Source organism: Pelodiscus sinensis, chromosome 3 (genome assembly GCF_052426305.1).
Source record: "Pelodiscus sinensis isolate ZL-2025 chromosome 3, ASM5242630v1, whole genome shotgun sequence".
In the NCBI taxonomy this organism is placed as follows: domain Eukaryota; kingdom Metazoa; phylum Chordata; order Testudines; family Trionychidae; genus Pelodiscus; species Pelodiscus sinensis.
This window is the reverse complement of record NC_143054.1, coordinates 121,472,125-121,498,638: the sequence shown is the minus strand read 5'-3', so window position 1 is coordinate 121,498,638 and position 26,514 is coordinate 121,472,125. Positions and strand designations below refer to the sequence as shown.

At 42.6% G+C, this 26,514-nt stretch overlaps 1 protein-coding gene across 1 annotated transcript in view; it reads right to left on the bottom strand.

Moving 5' to 3' along the window:
- Positions 1-26,514, bottom strand: part of LOC102452998 (uncharacterized) — a 69,400-nt gene that overhangs the window by 23,154 nt on the left and 19,732 nt on the right. The window contains exons 4-10 of the mRNA XM_075924635.2: positions 20,741-20,986; positions 19,185-19,280; positions 16,619-16,760; positions 15,163-15,262; positions 8,520-9,954; positions 6,264-6,390; positions 2,058-2,223 (exon numbers count right to left, since the gene is read on the bottom strand). Coding sequence (XP_075780750.2) covers positions 2,058-2,223; positions 6,264-6,390; positions 8,520-9,954; positions 15,163-15,262; positions 16,619-16,760; positions 19,185-19,280; positions 20,741-20,986 — 2,312 coding nt within the window. The remainder of the gene's footprint in view (positions 1-2,057; positions 2,224-6,263; positions 6,391-8,519; positions 9,955-15,162; positions 15,263-16,618; positions 16,761-19,184; positions 19,281-20,740; positions 20,987-26,514) is intronic.

Genomic DNA, 26,514 nt, shown 5'->3' with positions numbered 1-26,514 from the left:
CAGGCTGACAGTTTGCAATCCCCCATGTAGTAACCTCATGACCTGTGGAGTCTCAACCCCCCGTTTGAGAACCTCTGGCCTAAATGATCATAATGGTCCCTTCTGGTCTTAAAATAAAAACTCACAACTCTGACCACATGGTCAAGCCACCTTGGAAATACATTTAAACTCATGTCTCCTTAGACATGCCTTGACCCTTTATTAATTCTACACTGCACCTTTCAAAAGAAAGAAGAGGATGTGCAGAAGTCTTGAGCCTTTTGTCTGCTCAGGGAGAACTATACACAATGCTGAACTGTAATCTGTCATTTTTGCTTGCATTAAGTGGCTTTGCAATCATTCTTTGATAAGTGTATTTCGAAACAAATTGAACTGTACATTACTAATCCTTGTCCTTTGCGAACAAAACCCTGCAAACCCCAACCTTCAACACTTGCAATGAGGTTTACAGGCGCGGTCGGAAAAGGCTTTCCTTGTCGACCGATCTCCGTCTAGACTGCCGCTTTTTGCTGGCAAAGTGCAGCATCAGCAAAAAGCAGTGGCCATTTCTATTCAAATGAAGCGCAGAATATTTAAATCCCCGCTTCATTTGCAATAGCGATGTGCTTAATTGACATCCATCTGTCGGCAGAGGGGTGTAGTTTAGACACACCCACTAACTGTGATTTGCCTATTGATCTGCCACATGTGGGACATGCCCCCAAACTGAGATGGACACAAGAAAGCTATTTATTTATATGATACTAATGCTACCATCATTATGGCACCGGGGCACTTGATGTACATTGACAAGCTTGATCCTGCAAAAGGGCAGTGATGTATTGTTGCTTGTATAAAAGAACGTAAAAATTGATAAGCAGACAGCAGGGGAGTCTGATCTTGCAAGAATGAGTGACACTCTGTGCTCACTACACTACTAATGCTCACTACATTACTAATGCAACGTGACTTAATCTTGCATGCTGTGGTGTTGTGCCCATTTTGATCCCAGGATATTAGAGAGACAAGATGGGGGAGGTAAAATCTATTATAGAGAAGTTGGACAATCTTGAGAAGTTGGTACAATAAAAGATATTACCTCACTCACCTCGTGTCTCTTAACGCTGCACAGCTTTGCAATGAAAAAATTAGGACTATGTAATATAAAATATAGCCTCTATTAAGTGGATTCAAAACTGATTCATTGACAGATCTCAAAAAGTAATTGTAAATGAGGTCCATCATCCAGTAAGTGTTTGTAGTGGCTTCCAACTGGGATTTGTTCTTGGCCCAGTGCTAGCCAATATTTTTATAAAAGCATTGCTGGTAAGATGACACCAAAATGACACCAAAGAATGATGGGAATGGGTCAGTTATAACGAATGATTTTAACATACTGAGCTCATTTGAATCACATGCATTTTAACTGCAAAGTCAAAGTCATACTTCCAAGATAATGGACTGTGTCCTGGAATGCACTGGCAAAGAAAAGGACTTGGTAGATAACCAGTTGAACATCCAATTCCAGTGCAGTGCTGTAGCTAAAAGGGCAAGCCTGATTCTTGGGTGTATAAGAAGGGGGCTATTAAGTAAGAATAGGCAGCTGGTATTAATCTCTGCATATGGACTGGTAAGAGCATTACTGAAATGCTGTGTCCAGTTTTGGACTCCACATTTCAAAAAGGATATAAAAAATTTGAAAAGGATTCAGAAAACATCCACAAAAATGATTGGCGATCTGGAAATCATGTGTTATGTGCTCAGTTTATTTAGTACATCCAAGAGGAATTTAGAGGTTAATTGATTACAGTCTACAAGTACTTATATATGCAAGTAAATTCTAAATCTATCAGAGAAAGGCATAATGTTATCCAGTGGCTGGAAACAGAAGCTAGACCAATTCAGACTAGAAATAAGTTGTAGATTTTTAACAGGGAGAGTAATTAACTGTCGGAACAATTTGTGTAAAAGCATGGTGGATTTCTAGTATTTGAGCAACAATTATATCCATTCTGGGATGGACTACAAACTGATCTGTAAAATCACATTTTCTTTCTCCTTCCTTGTACACTGCTTACTTGTATTTCTTCTGATTTCACTTCCTCCCTACTGATTCTAGCTGCTGTTGCATGCTTCTTAAGTTCAACCTTTTCTTTCTGCGGTGTGTGAATGTGGTCTCTCCTATATTCTTCCAAGTGATTGAGGTCTTGAGCCTTGTTGGTTTGAAACTGATCCATTCGTGTTCTGTGGAAAAGTTAAATTGGGGATTATGAAGCTGATTTTAAAAATGTAAGTTGAATCCTGTCTTTGGACGTGTATGCAGGATTCCCAAACACAGAGCCTGATTTTCGGAGGTCTCAGGCATTCATGGCAGACACTAAAGTCAAGGGGAGCTATAAGTATTAAACAGCTCAGAAAAAAATCGAGAGTCTCAAGTGTATGTTTGAAGGCAGAATTTTTTCCCTTGAGCAGATGGAAGACAACTCCCGTTGTGTTTTAAAGGTTTCAAACACATTTTCTGAACACATTAAGGGATAAATTATGGCAGTCAGTGGTGAGCCATGGCATTTTTAGTAAGGCATGCAATAGTTCCATTCAAAATTTGAATGCCTTAAGGAGTCCAAACTTTTGAGTGATGTTGCACAAAATGGAATCCTACCTGCAAATGATCTCATGACACAAATCAATTCTAACATTAGAGCACACCAAATAGAATCATCCTACAGCCCAAATCTGTGGCCACAAGTTGAATTATGTTTTTTTTTTCTCTTTAATTCTAAAACAAGCAATGTATGTGTTGCATAAATAAATGGCACACCTACTGATTGCAACCCAGATCAGTTGTGCTTGAGGAGAGAGAGGGCACAGGTAGCTCCTTCCCCACAACACACCCATGCAGGGGGCAGCATTGGAGGCTGCACTTTCAGAAGCCCTAGCTGCCCCAGAGTGAGACTGGCCATAGACCTTACACACCAGTTAGTGGCTGTTGAACTGATGGCAATGCTTCAAATCCAAGTGCTCAATGTGCAATCTTGGCTCCTAGGAGACATTTTGTTTTCCAATCTTAAGGCCTCTAGAAGCCAGTGTACAGGCAGCGTGTGTTTTCCCCCACTGGTGCTCAAGTCCATAACAAAGTCCATAACAAAGCCCAGAATGCAGCATATTTGTATGAACTGAAATAAGTGTTTGGCTCAAACACTTACCCCATTTTGGAATATATTACATCATTCATTAGCCTCCTAGACAGGCACACGATGAGGCAGCAGTGAGGTGGTCAAAAGCATTCGCCCCACTAAATGGCCCTGTCAATGCAGAGTGTTATCTAATGTACAAAACTGACACTGACCTTAAGAGACTCATAGGCCTCCTCCTCTTGCTGCCTTAAGAAAGGTGCCACTGCAGGAGAGATCTTTACAGTTTATTCATTTGGATTTAATTTATTGGCTGCTTTTTTAAAAAAATGAGCCCTTCCAGTATTCTGGACCATGAACATTGAAAGTCAGAAACATCCCCAATAGCCAATTAACTCCTCACCCAACATTTATTGGGAGTAATAAACACAACAGCCCTGCTAATGCCCATCCTATTCTTGCCCATTAAGAGAATAGAAATGTTACCCAGAAAGTTGACAAACTTGGACCACAGCGGGAAACAATTTCTAAAGCAGAGTGTCTTTCCCAGCAAATGCTCTACTTTTATGGCTAGACCAAAAAGCTATGGGTTGCGGCATCTCAGCTGACCTCATCTATTGCAGAACCACCCAAAGAGACCAGAAGTGTTTCAGTTAGGGTTGAACCGAACCGGTTAGGGGCCTTATACAATAGATAAAAACCAAAGCCCTTGAATTGCACACGAGAGGGTATGTCTACATTACAGAGGTTTTTCTGAAAAAACTTAGGTTATGTCCACACTGCAATCGCATTATTTCGAAAAAAAATTGAAAGAACAAAGGGGGTTTTCCGACATTGGTAAACATCTTTCTACAAAGAAGAAGCCTTTTTCCGAAAGAGTTCTTTCACAAAAAGGCGTGTGTGGACAGGGAAGAGGGAGTTCTTTCGAAAGAAGAGGAAAGAGGAAAAAAGCGCAGGTGTCCTGGTGCCCACTCCGTCCATAGTAATCACAGATTAAATGTGAGATAACATCCATTCAGTGTGAATGCTATCTTTCGAAAAAGCAGATCGCTTTTTCAATGTGCTTTGGCAGTGTGGACGTGCTCTTTCAGAAGAAAAATTTTTGGAAGCTCTCTTCTGGGAAAGTTTCTTCCAAAAGAAGCCTGCAATCTAGACATAGACTAAGTGAAATGGCAGACAGTGAACATCACAGGTGTAAAATACTCCTGGCAGAAAACACTGCCTACAAAGCAGGCCTCCATGTTTCATGCACACTGAAATTCTCATAAGGTCTTCAGCTGTCATCCTATTTAGAGCACATTGCAAAGATCCAATTATGAGCTGACAAAGATCCTGGTGATGGAAGTAAAGTACACAGTCAAGAGAAATTCTTCTAGCTAATTGGAGTGGGGAAGTACCCATGATTGCTGTTGCTACCTGGACATCCAGAAACTGCTCCAACAAGAACGGCAGGTTATATGTCACAAACGGCAGTCAAATTCCCCAGAAATAATCTTCATAAATCTCCTGACAGCTTCTTCCAGCCAACAACAATTTCTTCAGTCCAGTCTGGGAGGAGTCTCAGCCTATTAGCTCTCATCCCACCCCAGTCTCTGCTAGGCACTGGGTATATGCAAAATTACAGCATTTTCATCCTACACTTCTCATGCTTGAAGAAGCCTAACAAAAATATGTTTGTAAACCAGAGAATGGAGAGGAGCCTGGGCAGGTCCAGGCATGCCAACCAGGCTCTTACTGCTTCCACCAGCTAAAAAAGGCATCAAGGCATAACTGAAGAGCTATATCACTGTGGTTACCACCTAGGCTCCTGATGTGCTCATTAGTTTAAAAATGCAGAGCTAGATCCTGTGCTGGGGTAAATCAGTGTGAGGTCATTGATGTCAGTGGAGCTTAGGGAATTTATCCCAGCAGAGAATCTAGGCCACAAAGTGCAAAGAGGAAATTAAAAGGTCTACAATGCACCCCATCTATGGATTTGTGGATGCACACTTGTGTGAAAATGCTAGAGACTACACCAACTCCACCAAGAGACTGTAAACAGCACTCTTTTTGTTAGATGCCAAAGCACTATGCTCAATAAGAGACACCCACTAGAGGGCATTACAGTATCTATCTACAGGAGCAGAGTACAGTTCTGTCAGGAAACGTACTGCCATTAACTCTGCCTGAGAAAGACACTTAGCAGCTGAAGTTAATACCAGTAAGTACCACTCAGGAAAAGTGCAGCCTAATTTCCAGTCACTTCTCCCCGACCTCCCCACTTGCTGCCTCTTTCCATGAGGTGGAGGGACATGGGAGGCAGCAGAGACAGAGGCACAGTGGGGGACTGGACTCGAGCTGGGTGCCCAGTCCCAGACACTGCGCCTCTGCTTTTTAAATGCAGCAAGAGCCTCCAGGGTCTTCTTAAGTTTAAAAGGCAGAGCCACCGTGGGATTAGCTCCTGGGGCCAGGAGATAAGCCCACTGAGGCTCTGCAGTTTCCCCCTTATCGACTAATCAATTAGCTGATGAATGGAAATTCCATCGACTACTCAATTAGCTGATTAAACACAATTTAACGTCCTTAGAAAAGACCTGATCCAAAGTGCTTTGAAATTAATGGGAGTGAACACAAAATTGTAAATATAAGATTTGCGTGAGACACGTTCAGTTTGCAATATATATTCAATTTTCTTTTCAAGGAATGCAAAAACATCTAAATCAAGAAATTACTCTTATTTTACATAAGAAAAAAATTCCCATACCAAGTAAAAAAATAGAGACCATAATAATACCAAAACAGGATTTAAAAACCTAGCTTTAGGAATCCAAGGCTGAGGCTATGTCTAGACTACGTGTTATTTTTGAAAGTGAAAGTAGTCTAGACGTGTTTTTTTTTTTGTTAAAAAAAGCCCTTTTTCGAAAAACCACTCTTCCTTAAAAAATGAGGTTTATGCGGTTTTTCGAAAAAGGGGGGGGTTCCGAAAGAACAGCATCCAGACTACTTTCACTTTTGAAAGATACACTTTCAAAAGTGAGATTGGAAGAAGATATCCATGGGAATTTGCATATCCTCTTTTGAAAATAAAGCATAGTTTAGATGTACCCTGAAAATATTGACCCTAGTATGTGGTGAACTAGTTACGTTTTGCGTACCCTGGAACGATTTACTTACCTGAGAAAATGTCTTGCTTTTTCTTGTTCTTCTTTCATTCTTGTAAGCAGAGGCGCTTCATGATGATACATGCCAACCTCCTTCTCCATTTCCTCTAACTGGTCAGTAAGCCTTCTCTGAACTGCTTCTATGAAGGCAACCATATTATTACATATAACTTACTGGGTATTCATGGAAATAGTCTACATATTTAACTATAGTAGAATTGCACAGACAAGGAAAACGTAAGTTTATCTGCTATATCCATCAACAGACATTAACATCTTGTGGATCAATCCTGCAACTATTCACTGCGACATAATGCTTACTAGTGCGAATCAAGCACTATAACTGATAGTACCTCTAATAAACTGGGGGCTATTTATGTCTGGACCAAGACACAAATTCCATTTTGGGTTTTGTAAATGCCATGCTGACAATTAACCTCTATTTTGAATGAAACTTTTGAAGTGGCTTTGAGTAACCATGTTGTAGCAGGAACTTGACAGTGAAGAGTCTTTGTCTGAGGTGTAACAGAGTAATCAAGGGCCATCAACACTGAATGACTCTACTCTAATGGAACAATTTATTATTAACAAATAATAACAGTAACAATAACGTTTGCAGCTTCTCTACCAGCAGGATCGCTGACATTGAACGACTGACTGCCCAGACATTCCTTGTATAAGAAATTCCTTCACTAAGCCTGTGTTTCCTTGCTTTCCTGCCATGTTGTCCTCAAAATGTATAACTAGAAAAACCAGAGCCCCCACAGTCAAGCAGCAATGGGCTCAGGAGGGCTGAGGCACTAGTTCTTGGATCTAAGCAATCAGACTGTGTGGGGTCCCACTGTCCAAGAAGAGAGTCAAACATGAGATCTGCAACTGGGAACATGCCTGGTTTAGGAACAGTGACCAGACACTACTCCTATCCAGATCCCAGTATGTGGATCCAATCACAACAGAACAGATGCCATCCAGAGAGCGGGACCAGACCAGATTGTCACAGGAAGGGTTTTCAGGAGCAGACTCTTGGTCACTGTAAATCCAACTGGATCTCACTCCCATTAAGTGCAATGTGCTGCACCACAAAATGTCTACTTCAGAACAGAGGAGCTTCTTAGAACTTTCACTTGGACAACAAACCAACCCAGAGGGGAAAGGTGGCTGAACCTGGCAGAAACATAGTCATGTTAGTTGTAATAGTAACATTCACTCAGCCCCAGCAAATACATAACTAAACTGCATGGGCATGTAGTATTTTTATAATTTTAGGAATTGCAACCCTGGCCTTTCAATGAACCAGAAACCACATGCCAGGGGTTTTTTTCCCCACTGGAGTTCCTTGTTGCTATAAAGGGAAACAGAAAAATCCCCCCTCAAAACCCACTTCCTCTGCAAGATTCTCTCCACAATAAGAAGAAAAGTAAGAGGATCAAATAAAATATAAGATTAAATCAGGTTTGTGAGGTAACTCCCCCCTCTGGGTCTTCCAATGCCTCCTGCTTTTTCTGATGGGACAAATGTCTCTTATACTGTAAACTCTTCAGGGCAGAGGCCATCTCCATGTTTGTGTCTCAAACAATGCCACACACTTTGCCTGTGCCTAATATCAACACTATTTAATTACAAAATGAGAGATTGGCATCTGAGCACATGACCAGGAACCTGGATATAGCAGACTGTAATTTCACTTACAATTCACCAGAGATGAATTTGACCCTCTCATTTTTATAATCCCACATCTAAAATCATCTTCCATTCTGGCCTTGCACACATTACTTAAACTCTGTGTTTCTCCATCCCTAAAATGGCAGTAACTCCACTGCGGTACTAACTCTGGATGGTGAGAGGATAAATTAACAATTTGTAAAGTGCTGTGAAGATGCAAAGGATAATGAGGGTTAAGCAACCACACCTACACAGCCACACAGAAACAGTATTCAATTATATACAATGAGCAATGAGTGGGCTCAGTCCAGCTCCTAGTGCAGTTGCCCTCGCCATGAAACCAGTTAAAAGTAGCCTTGACTGACACCTTTGTTGGCAGTCTCTGCAAAGAGGCCATGACTGAAATGGGCATATAGACTGAACTATTCCCTCAGCCCTAGCAGGATCCTGGTTTTTCTAGGTAAGGACTTAGGAATGTTGGCACAGTGGTGAGCATGGCATGGGATGGTGCATACACCTGTGGAGCATGTGTAGAATCATTATAAATCAAGAAAAAAGATCAACTCGTATTGACATACAACTTCTTTAAGTTTTGCTTAGCCCTTACCTAGAGTACCCACAACCAGTTTTCCTTGTGCCTGCTCTTCTGCAAGGGTTTCTTTAATTTTGAATGCAGGGAATGAGGGTAATGACTGCAGATCTAAATTTTTAACATCCCCAACATTACTCTTCTCACTTTTTGTCTTGAGCTCTCTTTCATCTTTCACAGATCTTGGGTGCTGAAAAGGAGCCTTTCGAAGAGAAGAGCAAGCCTTATTTACTTTCAGCTTGGCTACTCCATTGCCAGACTCACTGCTGCTTGTGCTGAGGAAAAGATCCTGCTTGCCTTTTATCTCTGGAGCCCCCAGGTTCTTTGGAAGTGGCTTGATGTGCTTTCTTGGGGCCAGATCTTCTGCTCCACTGGGCTCATCGCTAGCATAATCAGCATCAGAGAGATCCAAATTTTTGTCTGTGCAACCTACTCCCTGAGGCATGTGCATTGTGGGATTCTTAGTGCAATGAGATTTGGGGTCATCCTCACTGTCCGTGGATGTGCAACCTGACCCACTGGACAAAAGTTGAGCATTCCACCAGTTGGCATTACTTCTACTGCTCTGCCACTCTTGCTGGTGGCAGGAAGAAGTGACGCCCTTTTTTCTGTCCATGCCTTGAGTTGATTTGTGGGTAACTTTCATTATTCTGTCATTGACCATCTTAAATCCAGTGGTGGTTCCTCCTAAGCTCTCTGGGCCTTTGCTCACAGTGTAATCTTCACCGGGATAACTGCTAATTCCTTCCATGCTTGATGTGAAGTTGAGGCCTGTGCTCCAGTCCATCTGCTTGGTTTGGCTTCCTTCTAAATTCTGAAGCTTAGAGCCTTCTTGAAGGATTTCCAAGGGCTTTTCTGCTGTCTGAGTTAGATTGCCCTTCAGAAGCTGCTCCACAATATCTAGGTCCTTTTGAACTATAGATTCCATAGAACTTTTGTCTGCTCTGTCTGTTTGTCTTAGAGAATCAGGACATTGAGTTGTATTTTTCTCACCTACTTGTAGCTTCATTTCAGTCATCTGTTGCTGACACTGCTGCAGGAGTTCAGCCCAATTCATCTTCAGTGATACAGCAGGATCCTCTTTTGCACCCTCTACTCTGCCACCTCCTTCTCTTCTTTCTGATGGGCATTGCTCAGGATCGCTTGTCTTACTGTCAACCTGAGCCTTTATTTCACTCATGGACATGATGCAATCTGTATTCTTCTCACTAGAGACCAGAACTGTGGGGCTGCTGGCCCGCCTATTTAAACTATTTAAATGTTTCCCCAGCTGTGATTTTCCTGCATCCTGCTGGCAGGGCCAAGAGAAGAGATTCTGGCAATCAAAACTAACTCTTCTGGGATGTTTGGTTTGTTCTTTCACAAGGTTCTCTTTATTTTTTTCAAGTCTTGCAATGCCTTCTCCACGTTTCAGGAAAGATTTCCGAGGAGTCACTTTAGCCTCACAGAAGTTCTGCAAACAACAAAAACTATATTTAAAATATGATACATTGCTCAAAAATGGAAAGAAAAATCAAATCCCTTTAGGCAGAAGCCATAATAATGAAAACAGTTTCTTTGTTGTATGCCACATTTTTCTAATTTCCTTCATATCAAAACTTTTTAAACACACACAGTGCTAATTTTCCAGCATTTATATTGTCGAAGTCACACGGAACCAAATAAATTCCCATAGGGAGGAAAACTGGACCAAGATAATGTTCAGTGTTATGTTAGTTCAGGGATCAGCAACCTTTTCAAACCAAAAAGCCAAACTACATCAAAATTCAGAACACGTGGTCAGCAAAGAGCTTCTATAAAAATGCTCATATTTACTTAATATTATTGATAATTGACATGATAATTAATAATAGTATAAATTAAGCACTGTACTCAACAAATTTATTTAATGGGATTTCTGCTGCTGCATGTTTTCTCACATTTCTTTACGTGTACATCATAACTGGTCAAAATCAGCTTCATGCACATATTCAGGCTGTCTTCTGTCAGTCTTGAGTGCAAATAACTTTTGATGTGATTCCAATGAGAGAAAGACTGCTCACACATATAGGTGGAGCTAAACAATGAAAGTAAGGCCAAGCTGTCATTCTGCATGGTGTTGTATGTGACAGGAAGTTTGCAGAATCATCATGTTCCAATTTCTTCATGTCAGTCTATCTGTGCAAATTTGCCAATTCTGCACATTGTCAAGCAAGGCATTCTAAATCAGAATTCATCTTGAAGAGTTTTTCCACCCAGCTATCCAATGCCTTGAAATCTGCAATTTCCATTTCCAAATCGCTGACTGAGATGCCTGGAATGACTGTCAAATCCAGTTCTTCAATGGATGCTTTATGTGGATGAATCACAAACTTAAACAGAGCACTGTGTTTGCAAAAGTCAACAAAACGAGACTTGAATGCCATCAGGAGCTCAGAAACAAATCTGGCAAGCTGCTTCAAATTGAAGCTATTACTTGGATTCTCTCTCTGATACGAATCACAAAACATTGGCAGATTTTGAAAAATTGTGAATCTGCACATCTCGATATTTTTTATGAAAACAGTGAATTTTGACTCAAATCCAAACGCTGCCTGCTGTAGAGTCAGGACTGTAGTGCCTTGCCCTTATAGCTTAAGGTTCAACTTGTTCAAATGACCAGTAATATATATGAGATGGTAAAACTTGAGCAACCAGTCACAGTCTGAAAGCTCGGGGTGTTCGACTCCCTGGATATCCAAAAATGACTTAATTTCGTTAATGGAGGCAGCAAAATGAGACAAAGCTTTACCATGAGATAAACAGTGAGCACTGCTGTGCATTATTAGATCGGGGTATTTGGAATTCACTTCCTCGAGAAGTGACTGAAACTGATGGTGATTAAGTGCTCGGGCAAGAATCCAATTGATAATGCTAACAACCAGTCCCATTACTTTTTCGAGTTTGGTTCCACAAGATTGTGCACAAAGTGCCTCCTGATGCACAATACAATAAAAGTACAAAAGCAGTCAGTTCAGCTGTTCTGACAAAGGAATAAGGAATCCCCTGTATTTGCCGACCACGTGAGGTGCACCGTCTGTATGCACAGATAAAAGATTATCCAACTGTATTTCTTTCTTTTTTACAAAGTTCATCACAGTTTTAAGAATGTCTTCTTTTCTTGTTTGATTTTTTATTGGTTCTCTCTCAATCATTTCTTCATGCACAGCATTTCCACAAATATATTGTCCCAGAATACACAACTGATTAACGTTGCATATTTTGGTTGTCTCGTCCAAAGCTAACAAAAAAAGTAGCTGTACTCAAATTTTGTATTTGTTCCTTGTCGGTTTCATGGGCCATTTTCATAGCTCTGTCATGAACTGTTTTTGCTGATAATGGCATGTCTTGAATTTTCTGTAAGATTTTGTCCTTGTTGTGAAATGCATCAAATAATTCGTGACCAATTTTTAGCATGCATCTCTCCATATAATCCCCATCAGTGAAAGGCTTTCCCTCTTGAATAATGCTGTATGATCCTGCAAAACGTGCAGATTTTAAGGCATGCCAGCAAGTTATTTTGCCCAATGTTCATTTTTTATTGCAGCTCCTTGCAGGCTTTTTTTGTGTGCCAACCTTGGGGTTTTGTCATGAAATACCATTCTAAATTTGATTTTTTTGTTTGAGGACAGTCTCATACTACATATGAGACCGTGTAAAGATCCAGACCTATCGACAAATGCACACACAAGTCTGTCCGCTCATTTTGAAAATATCAGTACTCATCGTCTCTCTGTTTCTTCACCATTTTTACTATTGGGGGCCACACAGTTTCCCATCACGTATGATGATGGAAAGATTTCTCAACCAATCAAATAAAAAGAGAATATGCACTAACCCCAATGCGTGGAGAGGATGGATGGTTATTAAAATGAACAATTAAAGGTGAAACAGACTAAAAAAGACCATCGTGAAATGTGTAATTTTGCATTTTTTAAATTTTGAATTAACTTTTCATTCTACTTTAAAGAATTGTGTGTATTTTGGGAATACAAAAGAGCCATATTTGGTTCTGTTCTGAGCCATATTTGGCTCTAGAGCCATGGGTTGCAAACCCGTGTTTGTTAATCACTTTTTAGAAAGTCTAAAAAACCCTTCTAGAGTGTTTGGCTAGCATAGGATAAAACTTACTTCTGAAATACCCAGACATTCTTTACAAACCTGTTAATTCAGTCCTTGTGCAGAGCTATCTTAGAATTTTTATTTACATGTGTCCAAACTATTGTCCTAGTTCCACTTTCATACATCATTGTCCTTATCCATGAGCCATCAAGTTTCTAAAACACCCTTAATGGTCCTCACTTAGCATGTCTATATTAGTAAAACAGGTTTGTACTTCTATTTCTAACTTCACATACAGTAATAATATGTGCACATAAACAGAAATACACATTCAGCAGATTACAACTTTTCTAATGATACCTTACATTAAATATTTTGCATAGAATATTTCCTAGCCATGCATATTCATATCTGTGACAGGGCATCTGCCCTACACTGGCCCTTTAAGGGTTAAAACTCAGCCCAAGGAGAGGGCTGGAATGATGAAGCTATGGAGCCAGCAGCTGTGGCCGGTATGAGCCAATTAGGGCCCAGCTGAGGGCAGTATAAAGAAAGGCTCCTGGAGGGGTAGAGACAGGCTTAGTCTTGCTGTGGAGCAGGAGGGATCTAGCAAACAAGGAAGTAAGAGGCTTCCTGACTTAGAGCAGGGGTGGGGGAAAGGTAGGCAGAGCTGGGGAAGCTATGGCCAGGCAAGTTTCCAGGCTACAGGGCCTGAAGCAAGACCTGGGGCTACTAGGGCTGCAGAGAAGCAGCCAGGATAGGAAAAGGCAGCAGGCGCCCCCTTGCTGATGATGAGTGCCCATTTCAGACTGCAGTTTGCCCCTGAGGGTTCCCAGAGCGAGAGGACATGAGGGCACTGTGGTAGGGCAATATCCAAGAGGGAAGGGTGCCACAGTCTAGGAGGGATGTGGGTCCTAATACACAGCAGTTCAGAAAAAAACAGGTAACAGCAGGCGAGACACCTGAAATGGGGTGCTCCAGAGCAGAAGAGCTCATTCCCAAAGCTACTGGCAGGAGGTGCCATGGGGGTAAGCCTCGACCATGTTACAATATCCATAAGCATATTTCCATAAGGAATATGAAATGCACCATCTCATATGCCCACGCTTATTAATCTTATTATGCTAGGTCAACAGTTTCGAACTTGAATGCCCGAATTTAAAGCTCTTTAGTACATGAAGAGGCACCTATATTAGCAGACTGATTTCAGATACTTAGACTCTGGACTTCTGACTGAGTATGAATTTTTCAGCATCTAATTTAGGTGCCTATATATGGATTTAAGGGCCTAACTTTAGGCAGCCAAGTTGGAAAATGATGGCCCTGCTAGTTATTTTTATTCAATAACACCTGCCTAATAATAGCTATCCCTTCCACTGACGTGAGAACTATATGACACACAAACTTATTTCCTTCTATGCTATTTCTAGTTTTACTAAGTATGATACTGGAGAAAATAAGAACAACCTCTAAGGAAGAGGTAAATTTGCCTGCAGCTAAGGCAATATTACTGTTTGGGTAATATTTTATCATATAGAAAGGAACATAGGGTATCAGTTTGAGCTTGTGTTACTCTATTGGTGGACAAAGAGGAAACAGGAATCTATTGTTCTGGGTTTCGAAAAAGAGTGATACTAAATTGTAATCTTCTAAGTGAGAAAAGATATAGAAAGGTGGAAGAGCTGGTGGACAGGCTTGAAAATCAAATACAGGCCTGACACCAGTTTCAAGTGGACAAAAGCCACTGACACATTTGACGCTAAGGGCCAAATGATAAAGAGTTCTCAGCACCCAACGGCTCCCATTGCGACACTCATCCAGTGTGCTGAGTGCTGTTGAAAATCTGGCTCCACATTGCATCTTTATTTGTTGATCTCAGTTCAGAGCATATCACAAGGCTCAAAGGTTTGATACTGCCCAAAGGGCTGAGCACTTTGTGTCCAGTTCAACAAAACACTTAAGCACGTGCTGATCTTTAAGCATGTGAGCAATTTCACTGATTAAGCACCTGGGATTACTCAGGTGCTCAATTTGCAGGACCAATACCAGCATTCTTAGCACTGGGCAGACTAGAGAATTAAGTGCATACTAGAAGAGACCAAAAGCAGAAGGACGTGATTATCAAACAGCACCTCCCAAAAAGAAAATGTGTCCTATTCTATCAGGACAATAAATATAGAAATAATAAAGTTTTATATCTGCACATATACTGGGTACATAGGAAAGGATGCAACTAACAATTATTATTATTATTTTATTTACAGGCCCCTCATAATCCGAGGCCCTAAGATGTAGCTTACTTATCTTGTATATAAATCCAGCACTGTTTGGAGGAGGCTAAATTATGAGTAGGATAGTGTGAATACTAAACAGCCCACAAAATGTCGGCAGTATCATATGCCAACAGCATTTACAGTGCTTAGTTTTGATTTGTGGGATCAAATCTAACATTATTCATAGGTGAGGGGAGAAATACCCCTTTGCGCTAAGAGCGAGAACAAGGCCCAGGTACCATTTAAACCAATAGGGACTTGTAGAAACAAGTTGAATCGTTTTATCAGTACAGCTAAGATCACGGTACCTGCTGGTGGGTTTCTATTATTTGAGAATCTACTTTAAGTTGCTCTTCAACAAATTCTTCAAAAGTCTTCTGTCGTACACCAATTCCTGGTCTGATTGGTCTAGGCAAAGAATAAGGTGGCATCAATTGTAATAACTTCCCAACTATATTTCTTTATAATTATAGTACAGCTCACCTTCAGTTCAGATTTCAAAGGTAATCTGTTTTAAAAAGGGTGGGTGGCAGAGAAATGAATGGCATAACCTGACACCTGTTAACACCAGGCCATAGGAGCCCAAGCCTAGTGGGTGGAGCCAATGTCAAAAGTCAGGAATCGGAGCTGAAGGTTAGAGCTGGAATCAGGAAAGGGAGCAGGGGAGGAGCAGAATAAGGCTGCTGCCCGCCTCCACCCTTGTAAAACTTCGCCCTTGCATAATAGTCAATCAGTGATCCACCTAGTAGCAGAGACAGCTTCCTGGAACACCCTCCATGTTCATGTGGGTAATGAATGTAATATACTGCTCCTGGGTGTATCAGCAATCATGGGGATACTGCTAACTCAGGTATCCATGGATGGCATACCCTGTGGTGCTAGTCTCCCTTGGTTTGTGCTAGGAATGTTAAAAAGGGGGGGGAGGGGGATTGTAAATGTGTAACTGCTGAATTTTTCAGCAGTCACATGTTCACACATGGGGGGCGAGGGATGGAGGTAGCTCCGCTGGAGACAGTGCTCATGGGGAGCCGGCTTTTAAGCATTTTATCCCAGTTCTTTTACAATAAACAGTTCTGTTTGTACCAGTCTTGGACTCCATCTTTTACTTCTATGAAACAGGGCAGTCTGGGTTGGACTTCAGTTACCTGGGTAGCTTAGAATACAGAGCTCTGTACAAAAGTCCTCTCCTCTCCCTGTGTTTTAAACTAAAAAGGCCTCTGGAGGTTATTACCCAGGAGTTTGAGCTGATCTGTTCTGGTGTATTGGGAAACTAGAGCAAACCCTGTGAAAAGGAATATGAAGAGGCCTATCATCGGGATTATATTTTTCTTCTTTGGCTGATTAGCCTGCACACCCCTTTACACTCCCCAGTGTGCTAAGGGTGGCTGGCCCCTTCCCAGCATATTTCCTCCATTTGACTTTTTTTCCAGGAGGTGATTGCATGTTGTCATTGGTGTTTCAGCTCTTGAACTTGCACTTCTACCCAAGAGCTATGGATCTGTCCCACCTCCGCCCATGCACACAAGCTAATCTCATAGCAGGGGAAGGAGCTTTGAGATGGTACTCACTGATAGGTTAGTATTTGCAACTGTAAGACTTGTTGTATGCAGGGGCGCTGGAACAATTTGTGTAGTGGACATGTTGACAGCCATTAAATCAAACTCTAAACTCTCTATATAGAAATCACTTCAAGCCAGGGGGTGTGGCGTACACTGGCAGTTTCGTCTGCATCATTGTAAGTGACAAACTAAACCCTTTCCTTACCTGTCTTCCAAGTTTTTAGTCCTTGCATTCATTCTTACACCAAAAGGGGAAAGGGGAATCTGTTCATCATTTTGCTCTTCCTCTTCTTCTTTAATGGCAGGCAAAGTTTTAGGACAAGCCTCTTCCTTTAGTGGGCTTTCATCTAAACAACAGGGAGGAAGGACATTAGGAGAAGACCTTGAGTCAAGTTTTCTATAACTTCTAGCATTTTTTTTAATATCTGAAAATGCTTCCTGGAATATTTTAACCTTAACTTAGCTGGAAGATTGAGATTCACAAAAGAGCTTAAGAATCACTAATCCTTAATGATTACAAAGGAGGACAGTGAAACTGAATTGACATGTGTTTGATTGCTAAAACTGAAATTAACTGGCTAGTGTGTATATTGGACAACATTGCTCTCTGCTGGCTAGAATTAAACCTCCTGAAGTATGTGTGCTTATGTCTCCTCCTACTGGCTGGCCTACTACATGGATGCAAGAAGAGCTGCACATAGCTTTTGTAATAGGAGGTTTTATTAAAAAACAAACAAATGAAAAAAAAAACCACCTCCCGTGTAAACTGCCCCCTCCCACCCTCCATACTGAACCAACTGGCAAGACTCACTACAACTGGTATGTTGTCTCTTTGATAAAAGCCTAATACTAGTGTCAAACAGCGGAGAATTATTCCTTTAGCTAAAGGCACAGAAGTCTATGATCAAGGAGCAGAAAAGCCCATGTTTGATACTTCTTGTTTCACACATATGACATAGCTGGCAACTAGTGTCCACTGTTTGTGGCATAAATACAGCAAGTGCTACTGAAGCCCTATAGACACACCTTGATTTTCCTCTCCAACAGACATCCCAACCCTTGTGTCAAGCCTCACTACCCGAGTTTTGAACAATGGAGAGTATTTTGCTCCTAGAGAAAAAGCAGCTGCAAATGTTTAATGGAGGTTAATAACTAGTTTTATTTAGCTTAAATTACTTAATGTAAGTGTCTCAGAGGGATAGCTGTGTTAATCTGTAACTTTAAAAACAATGAGTAGTCATGTGGCACTTTAGAGTCTAACAAATTATATATAATATTACTACAGTAAAACCTGTGCTATCCAGCACTTAACTATCCAGAAAACTTTAGAAATTAGCAAATTTCCGAGCCGGGAAACTAGAAGGAAACTGGTGCTTTAAGCCAGGCTGCTCCACAGACGCTCCCCGCCGCCCCTGCCAGATGTGCATGCAGCACGTACCTGGGGGAGGGCCCAATGGCTGCAATGGCCCCCCCACAGCTCCAGGCCGCCCGGCTACCCCCGCGCCTCCTGGTCTCCTCCCCCACAGGTCAGCCCCCTCGCAGCTCCATCCCCGGCAGGCTGCCCCCGCCATCTCCGCCCCCCTGGCTTCTACCCCCCGTCACCAGGCCACATCCTGCCCCACCCCATTGCTCATGCCCCTACCAGCAGGCCACATCCCAGACCCTGTTCCGCTCTCCCTCTTTCCCCCGCCCCATAGGCCCTGCACGGCTCCCTGCCCCCACTCCCAGATACCCGGAATTTTTAGAAAACCAGCATGACCTAATCCCTAGGCAGGTACTGTGAGGCAAGGGAGGTAATATGGCCCAGTGCATAGGGTACAGGCATGTGAGCCAGGAGAGCACGGATCTAGTTCCAGTTCTGCTATTTAACTTGCTGTGTAACCCTGATCATGTCATTTAAACTCTTTGGGCTTCATCTGGCATAAATTAGCATTGCTCTAGTCACTGCCTCTGGGCCTCTAGTCATAAAGTTAAGCTGATCATAAGGCGGAGTAATCATAACCCTGTTCCTCCCAGTGGTTCTTTTATCTGTCTGTCCATTGTGGGAGAATTTGTCCCTCCCACATGGATGCTCCAAGTCATTGGTCATGGGGGGGGGGGGCGGGAGGGAGGTTTGTCCTGTTCCATGGTGACTCACAGGCCACATCTGTGACCTCTCATTTCCTAGAAGCTGTGAATCTCTGTTGTATTTTGTTGTGCACCAGTTTGGTAAATCTGATTCTTGGTAAATAACTTACATTAAAAGCAATGAGTAGTCCTGTGGCATCTTAGAGACTAACAAATAACCTCCCTTGCCTCTCAGTACCTTGCAGTGACTAAAGCAATGCTAATTTATGCCAGATGAAGATGAAGCCCAAAGAGTTTAAATGACATGATCAGGATGGCACCTTAGAGACTAACAAATATATATGTATATATATAGTAAAAACTGACTATATATACTGTAAAACCTGAGCCAGGAGAGCACAGATCAAGTTCCAGTTCTGCTATTTGATTTGCTGTGTAACCATATTACCTCCCTTGCCTCACAGTACCTGTCTGGCTTTACAAACAGTGCCAAAATAAACTCAGATAGTAGTTACTTTAGCTCTACCATTTTCAAACTTAGAGGAAAAAATAATATAAACAATATGCAGTCTATTAGGAAAAACTCTTCATAACCCCATCCCAAAACTGCTTAGCATGTTGCTTTTCTCTCTTACAGCACTTCAATTTAGTTTTTCAGAGTGGCACAAAAGCATACACTGCTCGGATCTGTTCCTGTAATTCACCTTCCCTTGCTGTGATTTCCTCTTCTTGAGCATCTTGTCTGGAAAGTTTTTTTGTGGGGCTTCTGGCACTTAGAGATAATGCCTCGATCTCTTTCCCTATAGTCAGAGAAACACCTTTTTATTTGTAGTTTATATACATTTTAATGCTACTAGCTGTCAGTTTTCAATTTAAGGGTCTAACAAAACATACTCATCATAATTTCCATTAAGCCCCAGTTCAGCAAAGTACATAAATATGCTTAACCAGTCATGTTTAAAGTCAGGCACAGGCTTAAACATCCTGCTGCTTGTATCCCTTAGTGTTTCCCACTAGGGATGTGAAAGACTAGTCGACTAGTTGCTCCCCCCCCCCCCCCCCCCCGCTGCTTGTATCAGAAAGAGGCAGCAAGGGGGTGGGGGAAAAGAAGAGGAGGTGCTTTAAAGAGGCAGCTCCACATGCAGCCTGGGGTCAGACCCCTGGATTCCACATGGCACTACTGCTTTGAAACCCGGGCTGCACGCAGCATTTCCCCAGCTGTATTTCCCCATGTAGTCCCCAGCTGACCCCAGATACCAAGTGGTGCCGCCGCTTTGAAACACCATGGGGAGCTTGTCGCCGGGCTCCCCAAGGTGTTTCAAAGTGGCAGCACTCTTGCTTTTGAAGAGCAGCAATAGCCTTGAGGCTGTTGCACCACTTCAAAGATGGAGGTGCCCTTATTGACTAATTGAATAGTTGATGCAAACTGCATCGACTATTCTATTAGCCAATTAATCTAAACTTAACATCCCTATCTCCCAATGTAAGAGGAAACCATATCCATGTGTTGTAGCTGGTCTTGCTATGCAGTACACTTAAAGGAAACTAGCACAAAGGTTCTTTGCGTCCCTTCCATCCCTACATAATACATTCTCTCATCTTTTCCCTGGCTTCCCATTTCTTGTTCTTACTCTCACTTTCTCTTGCTTTGGCTTTACTTCTTTCTTATCCTCAACATTTCTTATAAAGCAGTGTTTCTCAACAACCAGTGTCCAGACCAGTGCCAGTCCCTGACATCTCCCTAACAGCAACCCAGTCCCTGGTATCAAAAAAGTTTGAGAAATACTATTATAGAAAATGAGTGCACAGAATGTGATACAGAAAAGAGCCAAGCAGGAGCTTCCATCCCTACTTGTTTACGGCAAGGCCATCTGCCTCTGTGAAAACACAGATGCCAACACAGAGCCTTCCTCCTTAGCTAAGCAGACACATCTATCACCTTTGGAAGCCATGACAATCTGTTCCTTCTTAGCCTCTCCTCCCTGAAAACCACCATGTTCCCTACTTTCTGACACTCAACTTTTTTATTTTAATCTAATGTTTATTTTCTGTTCCACCTATATCACTTCCACATCAACAAGCCTCTCAGTTCAGCACTGGAAACAGCAGTGCCACCATCTCAACCCAGTGGGAAAATTAGTTTAAAACTTTTTTTAAAAGTTTATAAATTCAAAAACCATCAAAATCATATGGGTTTTAGCTTTCATGATTTGCGCAATATCAAAATTGGGAGCAGATTTTCAGTGCCTTAATTCCCCACCTGGAACTGGAGGTTGTGGGTGCTCCCCTAAGGCTTCAGAGCAGCTATTATTGGGTGAGGATGCTGGGGGACCTCTCTGAATGGTAGTCTGTGTTACAGATGGACTGGTTTGTACGTGTACATGGTTCTGGGCTTGTGGAGAATTCTCTGAAGGGAGCTGGACAGGAAATAAAGCAGCAGGAAACCTTGAAAGTGTTGGCATCATGGCAACTAGATGAGAAGGTGTGCCAGGATAGACTGAAAAACCTGTGATAACAAACAAAGGAGAAAAATGAGTCTGGTATAGTAATTCAGTACTGAACCAGAAAACTCTTGCTAACTAGGTATTATACTAAAATACTGATTTTTTTTCCATGTTTACTGGTGTTTTGATATTCAGCCAAAATGGTAAAATACTGAGTGTTGTTATAATATTTATTTTAATGTTTAAACCAAGCCTACCACAACCACCAGTTAGATACCCATAATTATTAAACACCACATACATCAAAGTATAACTCACTGTCACTTGAAAGGTACTCACAAAGTACCCCCAAGCAAAGAAAATCAGTTGCCCTCCATGCCTTCTAGGCCAGCTCATCATATAAAAATGGGACTAATCAGAAAGACCTTGCAATGGGTCCCAAAAGGGATTGAAGACATTCTCAGTGGAAGTGAGGGGACCTTCCTAAAGAGTAACCAGCCACCAGAAATACAAAATAGGGACAGTCAGTATGAGCACATCTAGGCTACAAGTACACAGCAGTGTTATTTCGGAATAACATCAGTCAAGCTGGAGTACTTCTTACTCTGACTCCTGTAACCCTCATTTTACGAGGAGTAAGGGAAGTTGGAGGAATAGTGCTCTACCTCAGATTCCTGCTGTGTAGACAGTGCCAAAAGCCAAAATAAGCTATATCAACTTAAGCTACGCAATTGACATAGCTCAAGTTGTGTAGCTTATTTCAGCTTTAGCCCTGCTGTGGAGACGTACCTTCACTGTCTTTAACATTCTGGCCCCATGGAGTGGCAAACTTCTAACCTGAATGTGGGGCACTCAACACTCAGTGCCCAGATACTGTGCCACAACACGCCATCTGTGCCTGTAATGTTTCTGATGTCTGTTAGTGTTAGTTTTAAAAAGCACTATACATTTAAGTTGGAATTTTCAAATGAACCTAAGGAAGTTCGGCACTCAACCCCCCTTACTGAATGTTACCTTGAGGCTCCTTTGAAAATACTAGCCTTAAACTCTTATGCTCTTTTATGCTGTGCAACCACAAGCGAGGAGAATGTTTTCAATTTACTGTAAAAGGGAAGTGTAACATAACCAAGTTTGCTTTGCTAAATAATAACCAATACACCCATAGCAACACTTTTTTTTTTCCAAAATAGAAATAACTTGGGGCCTGTTTTCCAAAGCTAGACCCATATAACTGCACACACACTCTAGCACATGCCTAATTTCTCTGAGTGCAAATAGCTGATGTGTGCATGTAAATTAGGCAATTTCATGTGTACTTGGCCAGACAGACCCCTGACTTCTAAGTAGCACACAGGTGAGTGCAACAGACAAATAGGATGCATCTTGTATGCATAACTTAAAACATGAAGCATGATGCACTTTACTTTAAAAACCTGGCTTTCAGTTTCATGAGAATTAAAGCCTATTAATATAAAATGTAATAGAATTTCAATAGCACCAGTTAGCTAAAATGATTTGTTATTTCAATGCTATTTGCATGGCACACAGTTAAATCTTAACAGATAATTAGTGTCTTTTTGAATGAACTACCTCCTGAAACAAATTTTACAATTTTAGCCATGCAGTGTGTGCCTTCCCACGCTACAAATAATTAGCTGTAACATCTGGCTAGTTGCTAGAGGTTTTCCACTCAATCATGTTGAATTCTTGACTAGTGTGCATCAAGGGCATAGTATAACAAGATGTACTTGCAGAGCTACAGGGTTTGTGATTCCCACTCACTATGACGGAATTTAGGCAGCTGACAGCCCATGCAAGCCTAACATCTGTCAGTAAGAGGAACCAGAAGGCTTAGAACAGAGGCTCATCTGCAGGATGGCACTTATAGCCTCGTACACGCAGATCAAATATTTTTACAGTATCACCATGTTTTGTCAGACTGTGGAAAACGTGGGATCTCACTCAGACCATTTCCTAGAGGGCACTGCACAGACCATCAGTTGGTATCTTTGTTAACACTCTCAGCTGAAGCAAAAATGGAATGAATGAAACCAGGAACTGAAATACCCTCTCTTCCTTTAGAGGCTGGCCCCAGTAGTCTGGCTTGAGGCTCAGTGGTGGGGTAATAGTGCCACCAGCTATGCTCCTGTATTGTGAGTTAACAGAGGCATTTCAGTTGCCGGTGCTGTTATTACGGCTGTTTCTAGGAGAATGAAATTCAATTTATGGCTAGAGCTCTGCAGAATGTATCTGGTCTATAGGATAAAATCCGGTCACGCTGTCCCAGTGGTGTCATTTCATGCTAAAGCACCAATGGATTCATTCAGAAGATCGATAACTGATCATGAACATTATGTTCACTAAGGAGAAGGGTTAAGGATCTTCATGTTACTGACAAGGGCTAGAACTGACTGTTACCTGGCCTCGGAGTCTGGTCCCATCTAATTCAGAACATAAATCCCCCAAGAGTAAATTGTATTTCACTTACAATATAAAGCTACATTCCAACCACCCTGAGAGTTTTCTCTCACATCTTGCTCCCTCTACCCCGCTCTTGCTGCATGGTGGGTGTCATCCTGCCTCCCTCCTCCAGCCCCTGCTTATGCCCCCCAGACAGTGCTAGGTCTTCCTCTCCACTCCTTCCATTGTCCCTCCCCCACTCAGCTGCTCCTCAGATTCCTCCTTTCCTCTTCTCACTGGTGTTTGACCCTCCGGTTGCCACCCACTGCAGTTCCTCTCTCTCCATTCACTCAGCCCCAGCCCCTAACACAGATTTCCTCCTCGCTTCCTATTTGATCCTCCATCTCCCCTTCTCCTTCTCTGTGTGCTCTTCCCGAGGCCACCAGTGCTCTCCAGTTCCACCTAGCTTCTCCCTCCCTCTCTTGTTGGACTTGAGTTGTTCCAGTTTCAGAACTGGCAGGCCTAGCAGCAGGAGGGGAGTCCCATAGCTGGGCCGGGTAGCCAGTGAAAAAACAAACACATTTTGCAGTGGCTTGGCCACTGAAGCCCCCATGCTTTCCAGCATCCTGCTTTGTTTCTCAGCTCCAGCAGCAGCCAGCATGAGGCATCCTATTCAGCTGGGCTACTGCCAGCCAGTGAAAAACAGAAACACATTTCACAGGGGTTCCTGATTCCCCTCATGTTCCAGCACCCCTTAGCTGAGTTCTTTAAGCATCAGCCTCCATGATTAGACTCCAAAACATGGATATTCTAAACATTTTTGGAGAAGACTCCACGAAGCCCCTTTCTGAAAAAAACTGTAGAAATCAAACATATGCTGAGAATAAATGTAAACACTGCACTATATTCCTTTGGGGGACTCTACTGTACCCCAAATACAACTACATGTGTGCACAGTCTGTTCAGTAATCAATAATTAAGGATCAGAGGGGTAGCCATGTTAGTCTGAATCTGCAAAAGCGGCAAGGAGTCCTGTGGCACCTTATAGACTAATTGCAGTGTAGGAGCATAAGCTTTCGTGGGCAAAGACCCACTTCATCAGATGCATGTGGTAATTAAAGGTATGTCTACACTACAGGATAAGGTCAAATTAAGATATACAACTTCAGCTATGTTAATTGTGTAGTTGAAGTCGAAGTACTTTAACTCGACTTTGGTGCTGTCCACACTGCAGGAAGTCGAAGAAAGAACACTCTCCCTTCTACTTCCTTTACTCCTGGTGGAAGAAGGACTCCTGGCATCAACTGGAGTGCCCCCCTCAGTCCAAAATAGTATGTCTTCACTAGCCCCGCAAATTCAAACTCTGGAAGATCAACAGCAGCAACTCTGTATTGTAGATATACTCTAAGAATCCCTGTAAAGAGAATCATTTCCTTTCCAGATAAGAGAAATGGAAAGTACAATTTAAGGGAAGAAGCAAGGCTTACTGTTAAAAGTAGAGCTAGAAATGGGAAAACCTGGAGGGTTTAGTAATGACCCCCATGTTAGACTTCTGGTGTGATACTGGACCCATAACTGAAAGCTTGATCTCAAGGCGAATCTTTCCATTGATTTAAAAGACCACAGATGGGCACTTAATTTGCCTGTGCCTCAGTTTCTCCAGTCAAAAACCAGGGATAATAAAAATAATTGCCTGCCTCATAGGTGTTTGGGGTTTTGCTTAGGTACTTTGAGATCACCAGATGGAAAGGAAGTGGTTTTTTACAATTCCAAAACCTTTATGCTTCATTCATGAAGTAGGCGGCACTCCTCCTGGACCACAGCCTGGGGACTGGGACTTTCTGGGATGACTCCTCCTTCCACTGTGTGATGCTGGAGCAACTGGCCAGAAGGGAGATGGTGAACAGGGAGGGGGAGGGAAGAAAGGTAGGGAGGGGCAGGTCTGGGTGGAGTGGGAGTGAAAATAGGGGCAGAGCAGAGGTGGAGTGGGGGTGGGGGAAGCATCGGCAGCAGAGGTGGGTGGGGGAACTAATCTCCCCAAGCAGAAGTTTTGCCCACTACCCGTGCTCACATACACTCATTTCCATACACAAAATGTTCTTAACATAACTGTCACTTCTCAAATTCATTCTCTCTTCTCTGCTACCACCACAACCTCAGCCTGCTGCTTACTTCAGCCACTGTAATTCCTTCCTCTTCTGACCCATGTGTCTCTTCTATGCTGTTGTGTCCCTCACAAACTGTTCCTGACTGCTCCACTTAATTCCCAATGTGGTGCCATCTTCTTCCACACTTGGAGCAGACTCTCAGAAGAGGGACATTGTTCACCTACAGTACCTCATTGTGAGGCCTGGGGACATATTCTGACCTTGACACAGCCCTTTTATGCAAACTGTCACAGCATGAAAGGTCTGCAAGGCCCTTCTGAGAATTATGTCACTAGAGAGCCAAAGAGCCCTCCACCACTTTCATACACAGCGCCTGGTGTAGGAGCACCTGCTCTGGTTACTCTAGGTTACTGCAGCAAAGTCCACAGCCTAGGCAACCTTGTGGATGCTCTAACTTAGTGCTGCACCATCCCCTGGAGCAGTCCAGAATTAGAGAAGACACCTCTGTATCTCCCCACCTGCTCATCTACATTTTCTAGCAATTCACAGCTTTTCCCTTGCATTTCTTGGTAGCGCCTCGATTCCTATATACTAGGAGCCCTCCAATCACACTCCTGATGCACACAGCCAGGAAAGAGAGCAACTGGCATTTGGCTGATTCTCTCCTTCCAAAGCACCAACCAAGTGTGTTACCCAACGCTACCCTGGAAGAGTTTGGAGAAAGCAGTCAGTACTGTGAAGAAAGCAGAGCAATACTAGAAGAAACACAGGTGTCAACTTCCAACTTTGCCTAGGGGTTGCTCAACCCCCACTGAGCCCCAGGGCCTGTCCCCAGTCCCACCATTTCCCCAAGCTCCCAACCCCAACTCTTCCCCAGAACCCCCACCTCACCTCTTCCCACCCCTGCTTTGCCCCTGTCCTGCTTCTTCCTGCTCAGTCCCAGCCCTTCTCCTAAGTAAGCTCTGTTCCTGCTCCACCCCTTTTTCCCCAGTGCCTCCTGCATGCTGTGGAACGCCAATCCCTGAAGGACAGAAAGCACTGGGAGGAAAGGAGAAGAGCTGATCAGTCGGGTTTCTGGGAGT